Genomic DNA, 20794 nt, shown 5'->3' with positions numbered 1-20794 from the left:
TGGTAGTTAACTTTTTGAGTCCACCTCTGAGAATGTACCAGTCCAGTGGAGCAGAAGTGGAATTCCACATCTGCAATTATTGAACAACAGGGTGCAAAAGAAGTATTTGAGCTGGAGAGGAGGAATGAGTGGAGGGAGCAAAAAGTCAGGAAACAACTGATGAAGCACTGACTCACAGCCAAAAATATTTTTATGTCGCTGTTTACTTTATTCTAAAAGAAACAGGCAGGGGTATACTGTAAATGAGATGATACACAACATGGAGGAGGTAAATATTAGAGAAAGGAATGGCATGGTAAATAAATGCAGGCATCAGAAGGGCATTTGAACACAGGCGTTCCTTAGTATAGGAGACAGCACACAGTACAGTACATCCTTTAGAGTCCAAAATACAACGACTCTGTCATTCACACAAAATCATATTGGCACTTAACAAAACAAAATGAATGTACTGGGTATATCCTCAATCCAGGCTACTTGGAAACAACCACACAGCTTCTTACAAAGAGTGCATAAGGCATTATGCTGAAGATCTATCGTATGTATGTGTTTGTTGTTTCTTAAGTGGTACTGTAGAGTAGCTTCACATTCATTTTCAGAAATCCCACAATAGAAAAAAAGGTAAATAGAACTGCTGGCAGAGGAGACTATGGACTCACATCCCTCAGATGGGACGTGAGACTATGAAGAATCTGTGTGGTCAAAAACATACATGTGAACAAACATGTGTTATAAGGCACTGTAGTAAAATATTATATATGTAGTAAAAAAAAAAAAAAAGAAAAAGAAAAAAGAAAAAAAAAAAAAGAATAGAGCAGGTGGTATATACACCCGGGCATTTTAACATGTTATAGAAAACATACCCTGAATGACTGTCTCTCCCAAAGTCAGCAAAACAGACAAGACAAGCATATCATCTTTCTCAATCCCCCCTGAAACAACTATTTCATTTAATTCTCCCAAAACAATTTATTTCACTTCAACAAAGACTCTAATTTATGTTGCCACAATATACTTGAAAGGTTGCTGTTCGTAAATTCTCTCTCTAGTGGTGTCTGTCTGTTTTGAGTTCCTCAGTGAGAGGCTTTTGTCTGTTGACAGAATCTAAACCATGGTAAGGCCAGAAGACTCTCCCAAACTACAAGTACTGCTCCCTTTTCTCTGGTGGGGTACTTTTAACATTTGGTCTGCAATTCAAAAGGGAAAAAAAGACATGTTTCAGTCAAAGTACAGTCACAGCGGAGACAAAATAAACCCAGAAGAGACACATTTACAAAAACACCCAGAGGTCATAGGATATAAGTGAAGTCATCAATCAGCACAAACAAAACCACAAAGTGTTTCAACTCATTGTTAACTCTCAGCTGATAGTGGGGCAGAGGGTGGGTGTGGGAGGCGCAATAGAGTGTTTACAGGCTGAAATGGAGGCGGCCACCTCATTTCTTAAAGAAAAGATCTGATCAGAGTCCATATTTACAGAAAAGGCTCAGAAGGTTGGGGAAAAAATGGGAGAAGAGAGTGCATCTTAGTTCCCATTATAACTGATAAGGTGCAGATGTAGTACCGAGGAAAAGGGAAATGTTCTGCTACAAGAGGTCCAAATTTGGGTCTAAGAGGTAACGGGGAAAAAAAGGGAAGACAGTGGTTGGACAGGCGGACAGTCCTCGATAAAAAGGCGAGGGCTGATCAGTCAGGGAAACTAGTTTCACTCAACAACTCTGCCCTGAATTAGAGGAGAGAAGAAGACAGTCGGAGAAGAACAGGATTAGAGGACAGGAGGGGAAATAAGAGACACAATAAGAGACCTCTCAGATTCTCACAACAGCTATGAAGTGTTAGGAAGACGGTGAGATGCTTGATGACTGTAAAGATGTTAGCAGAGGGAGTGAAAGTCAGTGAGAAGGAGCGTGGGAGGTGATGCTACATGTCAGCTGGCTTCTAATCTACACATCAAAGAGATTACATGTACCGAATACGAGTATTAGTATTAGTAATGGTGACAACAACATATTACATCAGATTTCTCTGGCTGAACTTAAGTTAGCTGCTAGTTCATCAGCTGTATTTAAAGAAGAAACTGAAATTTAGGGAAATACTGTTTTCACTTTCACTTTCTTGACAAGAATTAGATGAGAAGTTCAGTTTAGCTTAGCTTAAAAAGTGTAGCAACTGGTTTAGCTGAAGCCAAAAGTAACAAAATCCACCTATGAGTTCCTCTATAGCTCAATAATTTTGACATTTTATCTTTAGAAAGAGCCAGGCTCGTTGTTTGCAGTCTTTATGCAATGCTAAGCTAACAGAAAACAGTCAGCCAATCAGAGGAGAGGCTCCCTCACCGACCTGTTGTTACTAGAGCTCCAGAGAGAAGCCCGAGAGAGGAGATATAAAACTACATTGAGATGGTTTTTGGTTCTTAAAACCACAAATATATCTTCTTATGGATCAACACTTCAAATAAAACACAGGAAAAGTGTAAAATATGGTACCCTTAATGAATGGATGTCACTGCCGGGAACACAGTGAATAAGTGAAATTCCCAAAATGTCAAACTCTTCTTTTAAATGTACATTTTCTTATCTTTGGACATAGCTTTACAGGTAGTTCTACCAGACTTGTTGTTAAGCAATCCTCATTCAAAACACAGCTGCTACTGACATACCAGTGACGCCTGACCTTCCCCTTTATTTAAAGGGCAAAAGGAATTTCCTATAGAACCCCCACCCACACCCCCCACCCCCCCACCCCCACAATCTGACAATAATAGAGCACTCCACAAACAAGTGTCTACCAAGAAGTGAGGCCATATGACTGGGAAACGGGGCGACTGGGACCTATTCTAAGAAAAGTTAATGGCTTTATTATCTGGAACAGTGATGGACCAGCTCTTTTAGAAACACAAATGAGAGCAAAGCGACGTGGGAGCATCAACGGGGATCTCAAGAGCCAATTTAGACCTGCTGCTGAGCTTTTACAGGCTCTTATGTGGCGCAGATTTTTAAAACTGCTGCAGATGTCTATTGTCATTTATCCCCATGGAGTCACTATGTGTAATAAACCAAACAGTGTCGACTGCAGTGAAGTTAAATACGACATGATTTGTGTTTATTTACTGCATCATGTCAGCTTACGGTCCACTGTAAAGTAATGTGTAATACTGTGCTAACGTCTTAGCTTATGATCCCCAGTCAGATTATACTTGTGAGCGAAGAACAGCTTAGATCTCAGACATTGGTTTGGTTATACCAGAGAGTATGTGACGGTGTGTATGAATGTGGAGTAATGGTGTTAGTAAACGTAGCGGGATGATATGTGTCAAAGAGAACCTCCACTTTCTCTCAGTGTTGAATAAAATGGTGAAATGATCATCGACAGCATTCACACTCAGTACAATCTCAGCAGACACCTTTCACTAACAGTTTATCTCCACTGCTGCAGTTCAGATCGTGTCTCGGCACGTCGCTCTCGTCAGCTGATCGCTGCGTAAAACAGGAACTACACCTTCTTTTAAAGTGAGGAAGCTGCTCAGCTGTTACAAAATTGCCGCCTGAGGCCTTAATTACACAGAGCACCTAACACACCTGCTTCTTTATCCTCAGTTATTTTGGTTAATCACACCTAAGCAGTCTTCATCAGGGTTATAGCTACCGAGCTCACGTCCTCTGTGTTTATTCTGAGCAGCAGGAATCAGTGTCATCTCTGATCATGACCTGATTTCCTGAGGGAGAGGCAGAGGAGCTGCTCAGTAACCTTTCCATGTTTTTGAACAGCGTTTTTTACACAACCTAACTGCACCAGTGGAGTGTGAGTACACAATGCAATATGGAGGCAAAACACAGATGCAGCTCCAACCAGGAAGCATAGGACATGCTAAGTTCAGTGTCCATTCTGTCTGGGTATCTGCCGTGATGCAGCTTTTATTTTGCTTTTCGATTCACTTGAAATGTAGTTCTGCTGTAGCAAGAAACACATTTTGTCTTTCAGAAAGTGGATGACTCAGTGATTTTCGGGTCAGATTTAATCAGCCACGTTAATTTAAAGTAGATTAAATAATGACATTAAAGCGCAAGAGGTTTCCATTCACAATACAAGCTTATCATTATATCAGTGAACTGGATGATTGACATCAAATATGTAGGTTGTATGTTCACAAATTTAAGTATGTAGTTTGTTTTAGCCACAAAAATGCATCTTACTTGTTGATAATGTGTCTGTGTGTAACACTGTATGTGGTATGTGTGAGTCCTTGTGTCTGCAAATGGATCCCAGTGTCTGAGTACTACATGATTGCATGCATGATAGTCTTTTGGTTTTGTATTAACAGGCATAATCTGAGTAAAAAGGGGGGGTGGTGCCAAGTGTGTCCTCTGCTCTCTGTTTGGGTGGCTGCTGGAAGGGGGTGGGGTTTACACGTACTCCCTGGCTGTGGAAGGCTGTGATTGGCGGTAATATTGCTGTCCTCGCATGTCATCTTTGGAGCAGGAGCAGCACAGCAAGGAGCCGCCCAGTACCGTGAGACTGGCCGCCGCCCAGCCCACGAACAGGGCTGAGCCGAACTCATACCTGTGGAGGAGGCAAAGGAGGAAGAGGATGTGAACAGGTATGCAGGCTTTAATCAATAGTAGATAACCTAGAGTCATTTCAACATTTTGTCCCAACACAGTCGCTCAAAACAGCTAATAACGGCATGGATCAAAACAACTTCATCTTATGGTTAGGTACAGAAATCGATGGATTCCCAACAACTGAAAAATGGAGACTGTCCTATTTTAAAAAATGAGCCCATAGGTCGTCTGTGCAGCAGATTATTATGACCAATAGTTACATTTTGTTGCTATAGGTAACATCTGGTGGTCATAGTAGTTATGATGAGTAGCAAAGGGAGAAGTGCGGTGACGTAGTATAAAGAGAGGGTGATAAAGAGAGGCAAGGGGGTGGTGAATGGATGAATATGACACAGGAGAGCGGTGTTTGATTCCCATGTGAAAGTAGGAGTTTACGGTGTTTCCATTATCCATGACCATTCAACAATGTTAACCACGTTGTTATTATTGTAGCCATGACAACAAAGATTGTCTAATGTTGAGGAAGAAATTATTTTTACCCAAATCATGATCTTTTCTAAAAGCTAACCAAGCCATTATTATAGAAACCATAGTAACCATGGTGACACTGTTTGGTACAGTCCGTGTGTTTATTATTGTAACCATGACAACAAAGATTGTCTAATGTTGAGGAAGTAATTATTTTAACCCAAATCATGATCTTTTCCAAAAGCTAACTAAGCCACTATTATAGTAACCATGGTGACGAAGGTAGGTACGCCGCTGTTTGGTACAGTCCGTGTGTATATTATTGTGCCACCATAGGGGTGCTATTTGAGGAGACACTCCTATGGGTCATTCATTCATTCATTCATTCATTTTCTACCGCTTATCCTCTAGTAGGGTCGCGGGGGGGCTGGAGCCTATCCCAGCATCCTTTCGGGCGAGAGGCGGGGTACACCCTGGACAGGGCGCAAGTCCATCACAGGGCACACAGAGACAAACGACCATTCACTCTCACATTCATACCTATGGTCAATTTGGAGTAACCAATCAGCCTAGTCCCCATTTGCATGTCTTTGGACTGTGGGAGGAAGCCGGAGTACCCGGAGAGAACCCACACAAGCACGGGGAGAACATGCAAACTCCACACAGTAAGGCGACAGCGCTAACCACTTTACCACCGTGCCACCCCCTATGGGTCATACGACCTGTATATTTGTTCAGGTTGAAGGAGTTGTTGGAAAAATGTTCAAATTCAAATTTTCCATGTTCACCAGCCATTAGCTTGCCAACTTTATGAAATACATGTTGACTTCATTGATTTAGTTTTTGGTTCTTTGGCTGTAGCCAAACATGAAGTCGAATGGCCATTTTCCAGTGGCCTTGTTTGGTATGTATGTGGTACTGACCATCATTGACTGTCAAACACAAGCCTCACAACTGTTGCAACTACAGAGTTCATTTAGACAGCAAGCAATCACCAGCTGTTTCTAGTGTCAATATTACTTTTAATGTAGAACAAATGTCACAGAGCCAGCTTCTGACTTGTCCAAAAATAAGAAACAGGGCTGAAGTTGTCAAATATGTTAATGAACAAGAAGACTGAGAGGAAGTGGAAGCAGCAGAGAGAGAGAGAGAGAGAGAGAGAGAGAGAGAGAGAGAGAGAGAAATGAAAGAAAACTTCCTCAGTAACTTTTTAATTGTTCTGTAAACACTGAGATCGTCATTGTTTTGATGACAGGCGTCTCGCCTTTCTGTCTGTTTCCATTTCCCATCTTCTTTTCAAGATCAGTTAAAAAAAAAAAAAAATCACACAGTTGCAAAACACTTTGTTGTGGTCTTATATGCAAAATGAAGCTGAACTTTTTCATCTATTATTTGTTTAATCTGCCTGATATTTGTTCTTTTCAGAAAACTTTTTATGAACTTTTATGTGTTTGTGGAGTTTTTGCGGAGCATCTCAATGGCATAACAGATCAAACTGAAAGTGTTATCTCCCCATTAGCAACTCAATCCCTCATCATATATATGACAGTAGCTATTCAAACACATTAGTTTAAAGACCAAACCTCCAGTGATTAATTTGATGTTTTTTGGATTGCATGAGGCAGCTGGCAAAATTTTAATATTCTTCCTCAAATTAGTCAAATACACAGTAGACTATGCAAAAAAGGAGATTTTCTCAGCCAATACTGATACTGATGATGGCGCAGAAGGCTGATAAGAATGCGTAATATTTACCATCACACCATATTATAAAAAATTTGCTTATCACTTTTCAGTTTAAATCTTGTTAACAATGTTTCCTGACAGCTTTTGAGGAAAGGCATAAATATATCCTCTCATCTGTGGTAATTAAAGGATGAAGAGTTTGGCATCAGGTGAGCCACATACCTGGCATTGGGTGGTGTATTTGGGTTGAAGAACTGATAGGACACCTGAGTGGCATACCAGGACACAGACACCAGTGTACATAGACCTGTGGTAGGAGAAAAGATGCATACAACTGAATGAGTTATGTGTGCCGATTAAGCCTGCAAATGTTCACCGCAGCTAAAACACAAACACAAATGAACTGGGGAATCCTTGTTTACTTAATATGCTCCCCTGCGGTTATGGTTTGTCTGAGATCAGCGGCTAATGTCTCTGAAATGACCACTTCCTGTTTACAGCAGGAATTCTTATTACCCAGAAGACTCCTGGTGCTAGATTCAGGCCAGAAAAATGCCAAACCAATCTCGCTAAATGCACTAATTGCAGGACATACTGCAGTATAATTTTAGTTGCAAGCTAAACAAAACCTTCACAGCACACAGCAGAAATCACACCTGCGAGCAGGAAGAGAGCTCCTCCGGTCACTGCGATGCGAGTCTTGGTGGTTGGGTTGTTATCTCCCACCTTAGTGCACTTCATGCCCACCACGCTGATGATCATGCCCATAAAACCCAGCAGTACCGACACCACCATGAGGGCCCGACATGTCTGGATGTGGACTAGATAAAGAAGAGGAAAGGAAGGAGGCAGGGACCGCAGAGGGGAGCACAGAGCGGTGGATGAGATACAAGAGAAGAAGTGAAAGTAAGGGACAAAAAAAAAAGAAAAAAGAAGGAGGGAAAGTGTTGAGGAGATGAGAAAACAAATCTTTCAGTCCATCATCTGGAATAAAACAGACATTTCTGGACATAGGAGTGATAATTATAGAGGAATGAAGCTACACACGCCTTGAGGGATTGATTGGTAACCACATGCATTTATACAGAAAGCTCATTAAGGAGAGTCCACCACTGTCCCATTTTCCAGAGCAGGGTAATTCCAGCTTTTTATTGTCCAGAAGTGACCGTCGTGGCCAAGTTTTGAGACCTTAAATGATCCACCAGATCTTCCCCAGATCCTTCCTCTGTGGTTTTGCCTAATGCGCTGCCCACACAGGCCTCGGCACACACATAACTTAGTGGGAGGAACATATTTACACATATTTACACACACATATGTATGAGTACACAATATCTGCACAGATGAAACACACAGCTCCCTCTCTCACACACAGCAGCTGTAGGAGGGCCTGCTTTACATGGTTCACACAGTGGGATTAGTGTGGCTTTGTCACAAAGCAAGATTGTTTTCACGGGGCTGTCGCCACAGCGATCAGACGTTACTGCCTCAAACACAGCCGCACACACACATGTTAGCACAAAAAGCACTTAATGATACTGTCAAAATACTGATGGAGTGTGTCTTATTTACAACAGGCGGGGGGATTGTCAAAATCCCAGCAGCGGGAGAAAACATGCAAATTCCCAGCATCCTGATTCTGATATCTGACAGAGCTGACAAATATGGTAATTAAAGTAAACACAACAGAGGTTTTCATACAGGTGTAACAGACAAGGTCACAGACATTAGCTTCAAATAACATTGACTTGAAGTGTAAGCCAGTGTTTATACACCGGAGGAGGGAGGCAGGAATCAAATGATGTCAAAGCCACAAATGCAACAGCAGCAAATAGACTGGAGCAGAAAGAACAAAAAGAATAAGAGAAAAAGAGTAACAACTTTACTCAAGGTCCACTTACTAGTTTGTTTGTTTGTTTGTTTTTTTTGTCCAGAGCTTACAACCATATCTCCTGGTTTTCAAGGTCAAGAAAGAATTTACACTCAAATACATCAGATGAGAACAGAACAGAATAGTTTGGCTAAATAGAAATAGTTAATATAGGTAATAGTTAGTCATAACTCAAGGACCATTTACTAATTCTCTTTATGTCCAGAGCTTTCAACATACCTCCTGGTTTTCAAGGTAAAGGATGAACTTTTACTCAAATAGATCAGACTAGAATTGAACAGAATAGTTGAGCTAAATAGAATAGTTAATAGAGTAGGTAATTTATAGTCTTAACTCAATGACTAGTCCTGTCTAGCTTTCAACTGCATCTCACACTCTAGCTGATGAGAGTTTTTTCAAGCTGTTTTCACGTTCAACTAGATTCAACTTTCCGTAAGATATAAAATGTATCTTGTAGTTCTAGGGGGAAAGAAAATTACTGGACAATGAGTTTATGTTTTTATTTATTTATTTATTTATTGTCAAACTACTGTGTCCAAGTGCAAGGAAGACACTTCATGCTTCAGAACAGTTTAGCTTTTTCCTGGAGCTTTCAACCACACTTCATAGTCCTCAAAGCCCTTTAAAGTAACTGAGTAAGTGGACCTTTAAGTTTTTGTCTGTTGTGAGGGTCAGAATTTCACTCTTAACTAGTTTATACATTAGAATAGAACAGAATAGAATAGAAAGTGAATGTACGTGTTTGACAAAATAAAATCACTTCTTATTGAGCAACAGTCTGAGTAGGAACCTAAAGTCATCATTTGTCATTGTGACAGAAACACACACCCCATCATTCAAGGCGCAGCAGTGATGTAACATTTCAGAGGCTGACCTGAGGGGACTCTTGATGGGAGGAAGAGGATGGAACAGTCTTTGAAGTCTGATTTATGGCTCCAGAGCTGCTTTTGATGGAGTATCTGAATGGTCTTCAACAGAGGGTGGTTTGATTTTTTTTTTATTCTTTCATCCACTCTGAGCATTCCTCCTTTCTTCTGAGGGTGTGCGGGGGTTTAGCCCCCCCCCCCCCATGCTAAACAACACTACCCTGACCAGTTTCAGTCGGTGACAAACCAGAAGGACATTTGGGGGCCTTTGGGGTGAATGAGAGGTTAAAAGTGAGACAGAAGGGCTCGCTCACCCACTCTGCCCTCTCTTTCCAATGCCAAGGTTGGCAGTGCCAGCCACAAGCTTTCAATGAGTGTGTGTGCTTGCTGGTGTGTGTGTGTGTGTGTGTGTGTGTGTGTGTGTGTGTGTGTGTGTGTGTGTGTGTGTGGGCACTGTAAGGTCCCATTGTGAGATCACTTGTGATTCTTCCATACGTAATATCTGTTTGCCCACTCACAACTCAACTATAAAACTATACATTATTTAACATCTCCAGCCCTTTCCCCATCCAGCTTCAGCACAAGCTCAAACTACAAACACACTAACATGATGTTCTCTGTTGTATTACCACACTTCAATTAGCAAAAATAACATTTTCCTTAACCAACTTCCCCTTAGTTAGTCCACTTTTAAGTACAAAGGACAGTATCCTAACAACATTGACTCGTCAAGATCAAACTCTTAGAGCTAAAAGATGAGGCAGACAGAAAGACTGTGCTGTTATTGCTTACTGTGTGAGCAGATACACATCACACCCCTCGTTCTCTTATTGGATAGGAGGACAGTAACTTTACAGTGTGTATTTACCATTGTGGTGGCACTACTCATCCTGACTGAGCCTGGGCCCCAGCTCATCATGGATACTTTTCCAGTCTTAAAATATAACAGGTTTTTTTCTATATTTTTCTTATTATCAACAAAACCCCAAGAAAAGACCAAATCACCAATGAGTGATTATCCGACTAACAAGTGTTAAAACCTGATATATCCTCTTTGCCACAGAGATCCACTGTCCAACTATTAGAGAAAGAATCAATGAACACGGCCATCCCACACAAACCGTCCTGCTGCCAGAACCACTCACTACCACACTGAATGTGTATTAATCTGTGGCAGAAAACAGTCCCAACCAAATGCATTACTATTTACTCGTGTTTGATTAACAAGTTTTTTTTTTGCCATTTTGTGCCTTTATTTGATAGAGACAGACAGGAAATGCAGGGAGAGACGTGCAGCAAATGGTCCAGCAGGCCAAGATTCAGAGCATTTGAGCATTTAGGTGTTATGCGCCCTAACCATTCAGCCATCAGGACACCTGACCTAAAGCCACAGCACCTAGCTGTTTTTTATTTTACTTCTTTAATTACTTAGCCTGTTGTTAAAAAAAAATAAAAGGTGGTATGTAAGTGATATTTAAAGATTTTCATCTTCAGTAGAAACCAATGGGCTTGGGGGCCTTAGTGCCAAAGGAAGGATGGGGGGGGGGGCAGGGGAGTATTGCAAGGAAGACTATGTGTTGATTTGATGCTTGTCCACTGATGGAGCAGATCAGGCCTTTTAGACAGCTGATCCAAGGAATCTAAAGTGTTCAATTAACTATAAGGAGCATAAAGAGAGATAGACGTTAGTGTAATGTTGTTAAATTAATATTGACCTGTTGAATCTCAAGCTGCATTCAGCAAGCAGAAATACCCTTTTACCAAAATGTATCGGACACAAAGTCATCTATAAAAAAACCCTATAACCTATGTCTTTAACATTAAAGTGAAACTAAGGTGATTATATAATGTGACAGAACTGATTGGCAGCTGCAAATCAAGGTGTTTTTAATATCATGCATTTCTGCTTTTCCAGAGCTGTCCTTTCAGCACTACCATCCAATCCTCCTAACCGTATATTATCCTCATCATCATCATCATCTCCTTTTTCAGCTTAGCAGACCTGCAGCAGTTTCCCACTCTACAGATGCTTGGCAGCATCTGTAGAGCGCAGCACAGTCTGGTGAACAATTACAGCCACTATCACATGCTGCTCCCGCTGTGAATGTAGCCAGGAGAGGAGAGTTCCCTCACAACTCAGAACCAGTCTTACTACTGGATCAAACCAACGCCATAGGGGTGTTCAATCAGGATTCAGATTTCTCGGACCCCGAACACATGACCGAATGCTGATCTGCTCCATTTCATAATCTGTCTGGGGGAAACGCCTGAATAAACCTGTGAGTGATCAAGAATGCTCGGTCATGACTTTTCCCTTCAGTGTTGATTCAAAGGAGCGTGTATTTAACTCTTTGCACAGGTTTTCCTCAGTGTTCGTCTCCAGTCTGACTCTGCACTCACTGGGTGTGTTAATGGACAAATGGAACAATGTGCGCGTGTGGGGAAGACAGAGCACATTCTGGGAATATCTCTGGTGTTTGGCTCAACACTGCCCTTTTCTTCTCCTCACAGCCCCTATTCATCCGCAAGGACAATACGCTGTTCTTATCGCTGCAACGAACCAAAGGAGATGGGAGATCAGCGCGGACCCCCCACCCCACCCGCCCACCCCCCACCCTACCCCACCCTGTCACACAGGACACCACAGAAAATGTTTTGATATAATGAGTCAACCAAGACACCAAAATGTTTGCAAAGTGCCTCATTTGTTTGTCCAAGGAGAGTAAGTGTGCCACAGCAGGATTCATGAGCACATCAGCCCCAGACCACAGAGAAAAACACACAAACTGGCATGTTCAGTCGTTTAGTGAGAATGGCTTCTGGCCGAGCCCGGCCCCCCCCCCCCCCCGTAGCCTTTCATTAGAATCTCTAATGAAGGAATAAAAGGATGATTTAAGCAGGCAGTAGATGGATGGATTCATTTAATCTGGGCGCCATTAATTATGAGTCGCTGGGTCCTGCTTACAGATTGGAGATGACAGGAGGCTCATATTCTGAGCTAATTTATGTCTGAACCCCACATTCCTGACCCCCTCCCACTCCTCACACATTACGTTTCATGATGTTTTACACTTTTGAGACAGAACTGAACTTCATTAAAGACGTGAACAGCAGCATTTGAAGTGAGATTTACAGCGTCTGAATTCAATACATCCCACATGGAGGGGGCTCGGGGAGTTGTTTTCCTTCTGTTTCTGCTGCTGATTAATATGAATGGGCCAGCTACGACACACAACACCGGAGACACTTCTTGGGAGAACTCGGGAAGACTAAGTGAAAGTGGCTGATGAAAACTCACACACGACTCTCTTATCAAAAAGACTATTATTAAAGAAAATTAAAGGAAGGCAGCCAAAAAGAAAAAGTGTAAAAAAAAAAAAATAGTGTGATTAAAAGAATTAGAAGAACCTTCCTTGGCGATGCATTAAGAGAGGATTATTGGCTTACTTGAATTTTAATTGTGCTTTTTCATCATCTGACAAATTAGCCAGTGAATATCACTTAATCACAGTTACAGTCACTGCACAGCTTCCCCATAAGGTATTCAACCCACTGAGGATTTTGCATACTTTCTTAGTTATATCATGTTTGAAATATGATAATAATCATCAATTCACAGAATGAGCATATAATCCTTCAAAAAGAAATTGTACCAAATACTTTGAATTTCATCAGTGTGAGGAGAGAAAGAACAAGTTAGAGAGTTTCAGGCTTTGTGGAACCAAACTGGAACGTTGTACTCACTGTCCAGCGAGAGCATGGAGTCAAAGATCTTGCACTGCACCTGTCCTGTACTCTGCGAGGCGCAGCTCATCCACAGCCCCTCGTACAGACCCACAGCCGTGATGATGGCATCGCCGGCGTACGACGACTGCTTCCACTGGGGTAAGGCTGTGGTGGAGATGATGCCGATCCAGCCGCCCAACGCCAGGAAATAACCCAACAACTGGAGACCTGAGTTGGCCATCCTGGTCTTATTTCTGTCTCTCTGTGTCTGTCTGACCTCTCTCTTTGTCTCTTCTGTTTTACTGGCAACAGCTTTTTGTTCAGCGGGACTCTGCTGTGGCCCTCGCTTTGTGCAGGCTTTGTGGACACACCTGCAGCAATCCTGTTACTTATTTGACTTTTCCCTTCACTGTCTGGTCCCTCAGAGCATCTCCTTCTGCCCCTCTGCTTTAACTCTCATCTGTAGATCTCCCCTCTTTCTCCTTGTCTCTAACTCTTTCTTTCTTTCTCTCTCCACGTCCTGGGCTTGTTCTGGCCCCGTGAGTTGGGATGATGAGTGGACGTCTCCCCTCAGGACTGTCCTGTCTGATTTCTTGGTCTCTCTTGGGCTCAGTCAAAGTGGAAGAAAATCTCTGAGGTGGTCAGTGGTTTAGCTCATCAAGCATCGTCGCTGGGCTGCCTCACTCTCTGCATGGCTTCTTCCAGTTCTCTCTCTCTCTCTCTCTCTCTCTCTCTCTCTGTCTCTCTGCTGCTCGCTTACTTTCGCCCCACTACAATCTTTCCATCTGCTCCAGGCTCAAGTGGCTCAATGAGGGGTGGCAGAAAAAAAAGTAAAAGGAAAAAAAAAAGAAAAAAAAAAAACGTGAACACAAAAAGTCCTTAACAGGCTGACCACAAAGAGATGGGGGAAAGGGCTGGCCTGTGATTGGACTCTTCTGTCTTGTAGGAACGCCCACTAGGAGGGAAGAGGGATGGCCTTGTTGCGAAAATAAGCACTGTTTCAAGCAGAGAAGGAAAGGAAAAGCAAAAGCTGTGGCTCAGGGGGGAAAAGAGCAAAAGGTAAAGTCAGAATGACAAGTTTGTTGATGAAAAACAGTCAAGCATTTCTTGAAAATAGAAGGACTTTGACTCTGTATCTTAACCATTCAATCAAACCCATCAACAAAGCTTCAGCGTGCTGCTTTATTCAGGTATGGGATGCATTGATCCCTTAAAACTTTGCCGCCCCGCTGGAGGTGTGGAGAAAGGTGGTGGTAAAGTGCAACAAACACACGTAAATCAGCATCAAACAATGGCCGCCTGAAAGGGAAGTGTCACATCCAGACAGGCTCTCTAGAAATTATGGGCCTGCTGAGGCAAGCCTCCCCCGTCACCATGGCAACCCCCGACAAATGAAGGGAGAGAGAGCGAGAGTTCACCCGACTGTACATCCTTACGAGCTGTAAACGCAGACACACTCCAGGCTTTTGTTGGTGTGGAAAGGGGGGTGGGGGTGGGGGGGGTGGGGGGGCAGAAACCTAGCGTTCCCACAGTTGCGCGGCTCTCCTTCAGCTCAGCTCATTAAATTAGCCTCACTTCAGACTAACTCAATAATTCTATTCTGCCAATTAGACCGTCAACACACTCTCTCTCAGAGACGTCGCCGTTTTCTCACATCTGTAAGAGACATGTCTCACCCCCACCTTGCAAACACACACTCACACACAGCCTGTCCACACAGCAAGCATGTTCTCGCCTGAACTCTCACAGTTGTCTTCAACAGACTTTGGTTGTAAAAAAATGTAAATTCTCATGAGAATAAATAAAAACATAATGACAGATATATGGAAGTAAGAGAGTGTTGGTGGTTTTCTGAATTGTTCTGATGTAATTCACAGCAATTTCTCTCCACCTTCGGTTTTTCTCACTCGTTTCTTTGTGTTTTCTGTTTCTGTTTCTTTTCTTACGTCTCAAACCAATTCAGCCTTGAACTTGAACCTCAACCTGATCTCCCCTAACATCAAGAAAACACCATGTGAACATGCATGTGACCTCACTTATCCAGCAACAAGCTACACACACACACACACACACACACACACACGTATGGATAGAAAGACCCATACATGGAGGTCTTACCAAGATTCAAACCAACCCTGTTTTTTTTAATCCTCTAACCTTTTCTCAGCCACACTCTTCTCGTAGCCTTGAATATTCAGGGTGTATGTATATGTGCAAACGTTGTGTGATGAGGTTTGCAGTGTCTAATGAGGGGCTTCAACGTATGGGGTGAGTTGTGGTCAGAGCACAGAGGTCAGCTGAGCCCGGGAGGCGAGAAGAGATGAAAGAGAAGCTAAACAAGTGCTCAGGTCCAGTGGAGTGGGTGGAGTGGGGCGGGGCGGGGGCTTCAACAGGGCTTCTAGAGGTCTTTCTGATTTTGAATCATAACAACAAACTGCCACTGGTGGAGTTAAAGCAGTGCAGGTTCAAGTGAAAAACTCAAATGAGCAAAGTTTTGAGTGTCAAACTCTCACTGCTTGTTGGCTTAGAGCTGCCAGTCGTAAAACCGGTTTGTTATTGCCTTCAAATATTACACATATATGTGTGTCTTTCAGCACAGGACATGTTCTGCATATGATCATTTGTATAATTATTCATATTCTCAGATCTGAAATAGAAAATCTCCTGAACACCTGAATAGTCTTTGTGAAAGGTGCGCAGGTGAAGGAGACTATGAGGTTGAACAGACACCCACACATGGTCTTCACTTGCTCAATTTCGGTCAAAGACCTTCTTCAGGTTTTTCAGGTATACCAGGTGTCCCTGAAGTATGAAGGTGTCTTTTCCACCTCAGACCTGATATTTCGAGAACACTCACAGATTTATTTCATTGTTCCTGTTTCCTCTTCGTTTTATTTGAAGTGTTTAAGATATATTTGTGGTTTTAAGAACCAAAAACTATCTCAATGTAGTTCTACATCTCCTCTCTCAGGCTTCTCTCTGAAGCTCTAGTAACAACAAGGTCAGTGAGCCAATCGGAAGAGAGGAGGCTCTGAGTCTCTCTTCTGATTGGTTCACTATTCTCTATATTTTTTTTTTCAATAAAAATATAACAGATTTCAGTTAAACACTCAGAGAAACCAAATCATGCAAGGTTGGATGGTGGGTCCAGGTGGGCGGGGCTTGGGGTGTGGCTGAATGCAGTGACTGCTTTGTTGTGACATCACAAAGTTACAGAAGTCCTGACGGCTCCTTTTAAGACTCAGTTTGTGAATACAGGCTGTGTTCATTTCTCTGTGGACTGAGGCTTTGATACTTTCACAGTATTAATATAGAACCTAGACCTTTATCATCAACCAACACATGGAAATCTACCTTTTTACTATATAGGACCTTTAAAGTTCATTCTTCTTTTTTATTTGAAACTAAAACATAACTCAGTAGAACATGTCTCTGAATCATCATGTTTCTTTCACTTCATGGGTTCAAAACAGTTGAAAATCTTGCTTCCGAATTAACTGAATAAAAGTAAACTGGTGAACATGTTGTAGTTCAAATAGTCCATCAACTTGTGTGAGATCCCTGCACTGTCAGTACTGGCTCCACCACCATTACCAGTGTGGATACACCCTTTCACAGCTTTCAGCTCTTATCTCTTCGATATGACTCTCCCCAGACAGGAAACCAGCAAATGTGGTTAGCACAGCCTCATACCCAAGCACGCACAATTAAGACATCAGGGGCCTATCAGATTAGCCGGTGTTGTCAGGGTTACCATGAGACACATGTGGACATGTAAACAGTATTGGGGGGGGGGGATTACATAACACAACAGGCAGGTTGTGGATTAGTCTTTTTGAAGAAAGACATAGGGATTATTCAGTGAGGCAGCTTCACTTTGATGTCACATGAAGCAAATTTGTATACAGTCATACATCTGGAAGATACTATATAATTGATATCACTTGGGATGCTAGCTTGTACATGAGTTAGCAGTATTCCCAGAGACCTTGTAGCATTCTCCAGCAACTAATTACGGTACGTCAAACCTCTCCTGTTAATGTTTTTCACCCAGAGAGCCCACATGAGAAGGTTGCGTCTGAATGAATGCTAACTAAGCACAGAAATGAATAATGTATGGCTGCACCCTGAGGAGAGCTCCTCTGGTTGAGCTCAAGTGCCCCTGAAGAGACTGTTGGCTCTGCTCATTACGGAGTTGAACAGGGCGTCTTTTCTCCAAAGCAAACGCACAAAAAACAACATGGAGAGTGTGGAGGAGAAAAACTGTTGGAGAGTTAAATGTTTGGTTAGGTTATTGTTGTTGATTGATGTCCTAATGGCTCTGATTATGTCATTTTGGATACTTAAATCTTAAAACCACTGTGAGAGGTTGATGGGAGCACTTTCCGTGAATGTCTTGAATATTTAGTGACACACAGAGCCAGTGCATTCTATGAATTCTTCTCTTCCACTGTTTCCTAAACTCACCATGGTTGACCCTGCTTTCATGCGGCTTTGGTTCAGCTACTGGGTCAGCACCTTCTGCTGATGGTGATCGTGAAACATGCAACTGCCTGGGGAGGAGTGGGAGGAGACCCTTCCTTTCTCCATCCTCTCCACCCAGTATCCCTGCAACCTGTTTATCCCCCATCACCTTTCCATCTTTCCTTCCTCGTCTTCCTTCCAGTTCCTCACCAGAGGATACATGGTTCAGTGGGTGCCATCGGTTACTCCCTCTCTCCATCGTCTCTCCCCACCTCTTACCTCTCTCCCTCTCCCCAGATTTTCCAGACCCCTGCCGCACTAAGCTGAGCTTAAGAGTCAGCTGAGCTGATCAAAGACCGTACCCATGTAGTGGCTAACAAGAGGCGAGAGTTCCCAACGACACAGGACCTCCCAGGGGTTCCCATCGCCATAGACCTACTGTAACTAGAATCGACGTGGAGGGACAGAAGCAGATTATACACACTGTCTGCGTGACTGCATGAGTAGCCGTGTGATAGATGTACACAGATGAGATCTGTATTCCTGAGAAAATATATTTATTCTTGCGGAGGCTGATCTCAGGTCCATGGGATATTTTGCTGATTTTAAGTCTGCAGAGACCCACCCTTCATTACGCAGCATCCCTACAGGGTGGGGAAGGCCCACGTCCTTTTCCCACCACTCTCCTCCCTGTCACCCCACCATCCCCTCCTTCTTCTCCATATACCGTCACGTCGACCCCTTCCAGTTGCCTCTGCATGTTCTGGCACCCTATTATCACTCTAATTAGCCCTTGCAGGCTTTCCCTCCTCTTCCTCCTCCCCTTTGTTCCCCATTTCTTCTTTTGTCCTTCATGACCTTTCCCTCTGTTTTCCTCCATACTACTTTTACAGTTTATACTGTGGCCCTGCTGCAGGCCACTGTTTGACCCCAGCAGGAATGAAACCACATTTCTCAGAAATGATGTCCTTTTGTACATAACTGCATCAGTACATGTCGTACTAGTGTTGTCACTTTGTGTTTGAAATTCATACTATTGTTTTAATGTGGGAAAAATATTTGATCTGTAAAAATTTGTCAAATAAAACTTAACTGTGTCAATGAGCTCTCATAAAATGTGGTCAGTCAGTCTGATTTGTGTTAGTGAACTGGCCTCTTATTGTTCTTAATGGAGGAAATCAGTGAGTCATGCCCACAGATATCACTACACCAAACTAGCTGAGAAGTAATGTGAGGAAGCATTTCGGATACAGCACCGGTTATGTCATGGATAGATGTAAGGCAGCCGTACACAACTTCCTCACAGTTACAGTGACGACAAATCTTACTAATCACGCTAGCTTGTCACCAGAGTCAGTGCAGGGACTGCAAATGAATATAACATAAATTTTACAATGTCATTCAGGATTAGACCATGTGGGTAGTGTTTGAAGTTTGACCAGTTGTGGATGGAGTTAGCTCGTACCGGTACATCGTGGAGAATGAGCAGCCAGCGAGATGGAGTTACATCCATCCTCTGAAGAAGACAGTAATCTGTGGTTAAAAGCTGAGGAAAATGTTAGCGAATGGGCCGTGAGTATAAACATTATTGCCGTATGTAGATTAGTTGTGTGTTGTCTCTTAATCTGGGGTTCAGGAACATTGGGTGAGATTCAAGATTCAAACTGATCGAAAAACGGACGTGGTTTTTTTCCATGATGTGAACTGTAACAAAGTGAGGTTTACTGACTGGCTTTGACTCTCAATTATGAACATTAGTTTATCTGTCTCTGCCCATCTTCCCAAGGTCTGCCTCTCTTTATCCACAATACAAACATAAACTATCTGCTACTACAGCCTTTTCTCTCGCAGGTCTTTGTCTTCACTCTTTCATTCCCTTCCTGCCCTCCGCCTCTTGGCACCTTGTTACCCGCCTCCTCTTGTACCATACAGTTGCTGGAACCAAATCTCCTGCACCTGCATGACCAGGCTCGATCCGGTTCTTTGAATTCCTGAAAGCACTGTGCTGATCTGACCCTTGAAGAAAATCAGGGGCATGAAGGGGGAGAGGAGAAGGAAAAAAAAAAAAGAAAGAGGAGAGCAGGACCCCTTTTAAAGGTGCTACAGTGCTGGTGGCAGTAGAGAGGGCTCCTCTTATGGGTGTGCATTTATCTGGAGCCGGAAAGAGCTTTATTGTAACATAAGGTTCAGCCAGGGCTCTGGAAAATAACTGCTTTTAACTGGGGCCACAGAAAGCGCTTGTCTGGAGTGGCCCCCCTGAGAAACCTCTTCTGTAGCAGCGCAGCTCTCTGTGCCCCTGGAATAGGCCCAGCTGGAGGTAAACTCTCAGGGATTTAGGAGAATATGTTGGATTTCGGTAAATGCACCAAGGAAACAGCTACTTTTACTAAAATTCTGTTAGTATAATCTGATGTGTAAAACTGTCCACCTTCTTTGCAATGTCAGTTCCATAAGGCAGCTGTAATGGATGCAGGTGACCATCAGTTGGTGTCAGTTGGAAGTAATTGTGGGGACATGTTGATGTTTCTACAACAAAGTCTGACTGGCAAGAAACACAAGCAGCCAGGTGATCATACTGGTTGAAAGCAAACAGTTTAGCCAGATTAGTTAATCCTGTTAATTAAGCGTTAAACACGAGCATAGTGTTAGTTCAGGCAGAGCTCTGAATCCACGCTCGCATCAGCTGAGTGACTTTAGCCGCACCATTACACAAGAAGTGGCTAATTCTTTATCTGTGTTATGTCGCTAACAGTTGCCAAGCAACTTCATGCAGGTGTACAGTATCATTTCTTTTAATACCTTCAGTTTTTGGTTTTGATTTAACAGAATTGACACATTGTATCTGTTTTTTTTAGACATTTAATTTTACTTGAACCCATTTCACTGAATTTTGACATAAAAACCTGTGAGAATTTCAGAGTGATGGGGTTATGGTGCGTGTCTATGGTCATGTTGTGTGTGTGTGTGTGTGTGTGTGTGTGTGCTGTATGCCAGCCCAACATCAACAGACAGGCAGTGGGAGGTAGAGGAGCAGAGGCCTGAGGGTGAACAGCTGAGGGTGACTATAGAGAGATTAAAAAGGGAATGTGGGACTTAATCCACTGTTATATCGCAGTCCTCTGAGTCTCCAC

The 20794-nt window shown here is 42.8% G+C and overlaps 1 protein-coding gene across 2 annotated transcripts; it reads right to left on the bottom strand.

Moving 5' to 3' along the window:
• Nucleotides 1-211: 211 nt before the first annotated feature.
• On the bottom strand, nt 212-13921 carry cldn19 (claudin 19). 2 transcript variants are annotated; one of them, XM_022745165.1, is made up of 5 exons: nt 13218-13921; nt 7373-7537; nt 6939-7023; nt 4414-4560; nt 212-1723 (listed from the first exon to the last, which is right to left on the bottom strand). In XM_022745165.1, exons 1-5 carry the CDS (start codon nt 13438-13440, stop codon nt 1687-1689), a joined length of 657 nt encoding a protein of 218 aa, XP_022600886.1. In that variant the 5' UTR covers nt 13441-13921; the 3' UTR covers nt 212-1686. The 2 variants fall into 2 exon arrangements, with proteins under 2 accessions (XP_022600886.1, XP_022600885.1); XM_022745164.1 differs by having other exon boundaries at nt 212-1187.
• Nucleotides 13922-20794: the final 6873 nt, after the last annotated feature.

This window comes from Seriola dumerili, unplaced genomic scaffold (assembly GCF_002260705.1).
Source record: "Seriola dumerili isolate Sdu_G_001 unplaced genomic scaffold, Sdu_1.0 BDQW01000088.1, whole genome shotgun sequence".
Taxonomy (NCBI): domain Eukaryota; kingdom Metazoa; phylum Chordata; class Actinopteri; order Carangiformes; family Carangidae; genus Seriola; species Seriola dumerili.
This window is presented reverse-complemented; position numbering and strand designations above follow the sequence as displayed.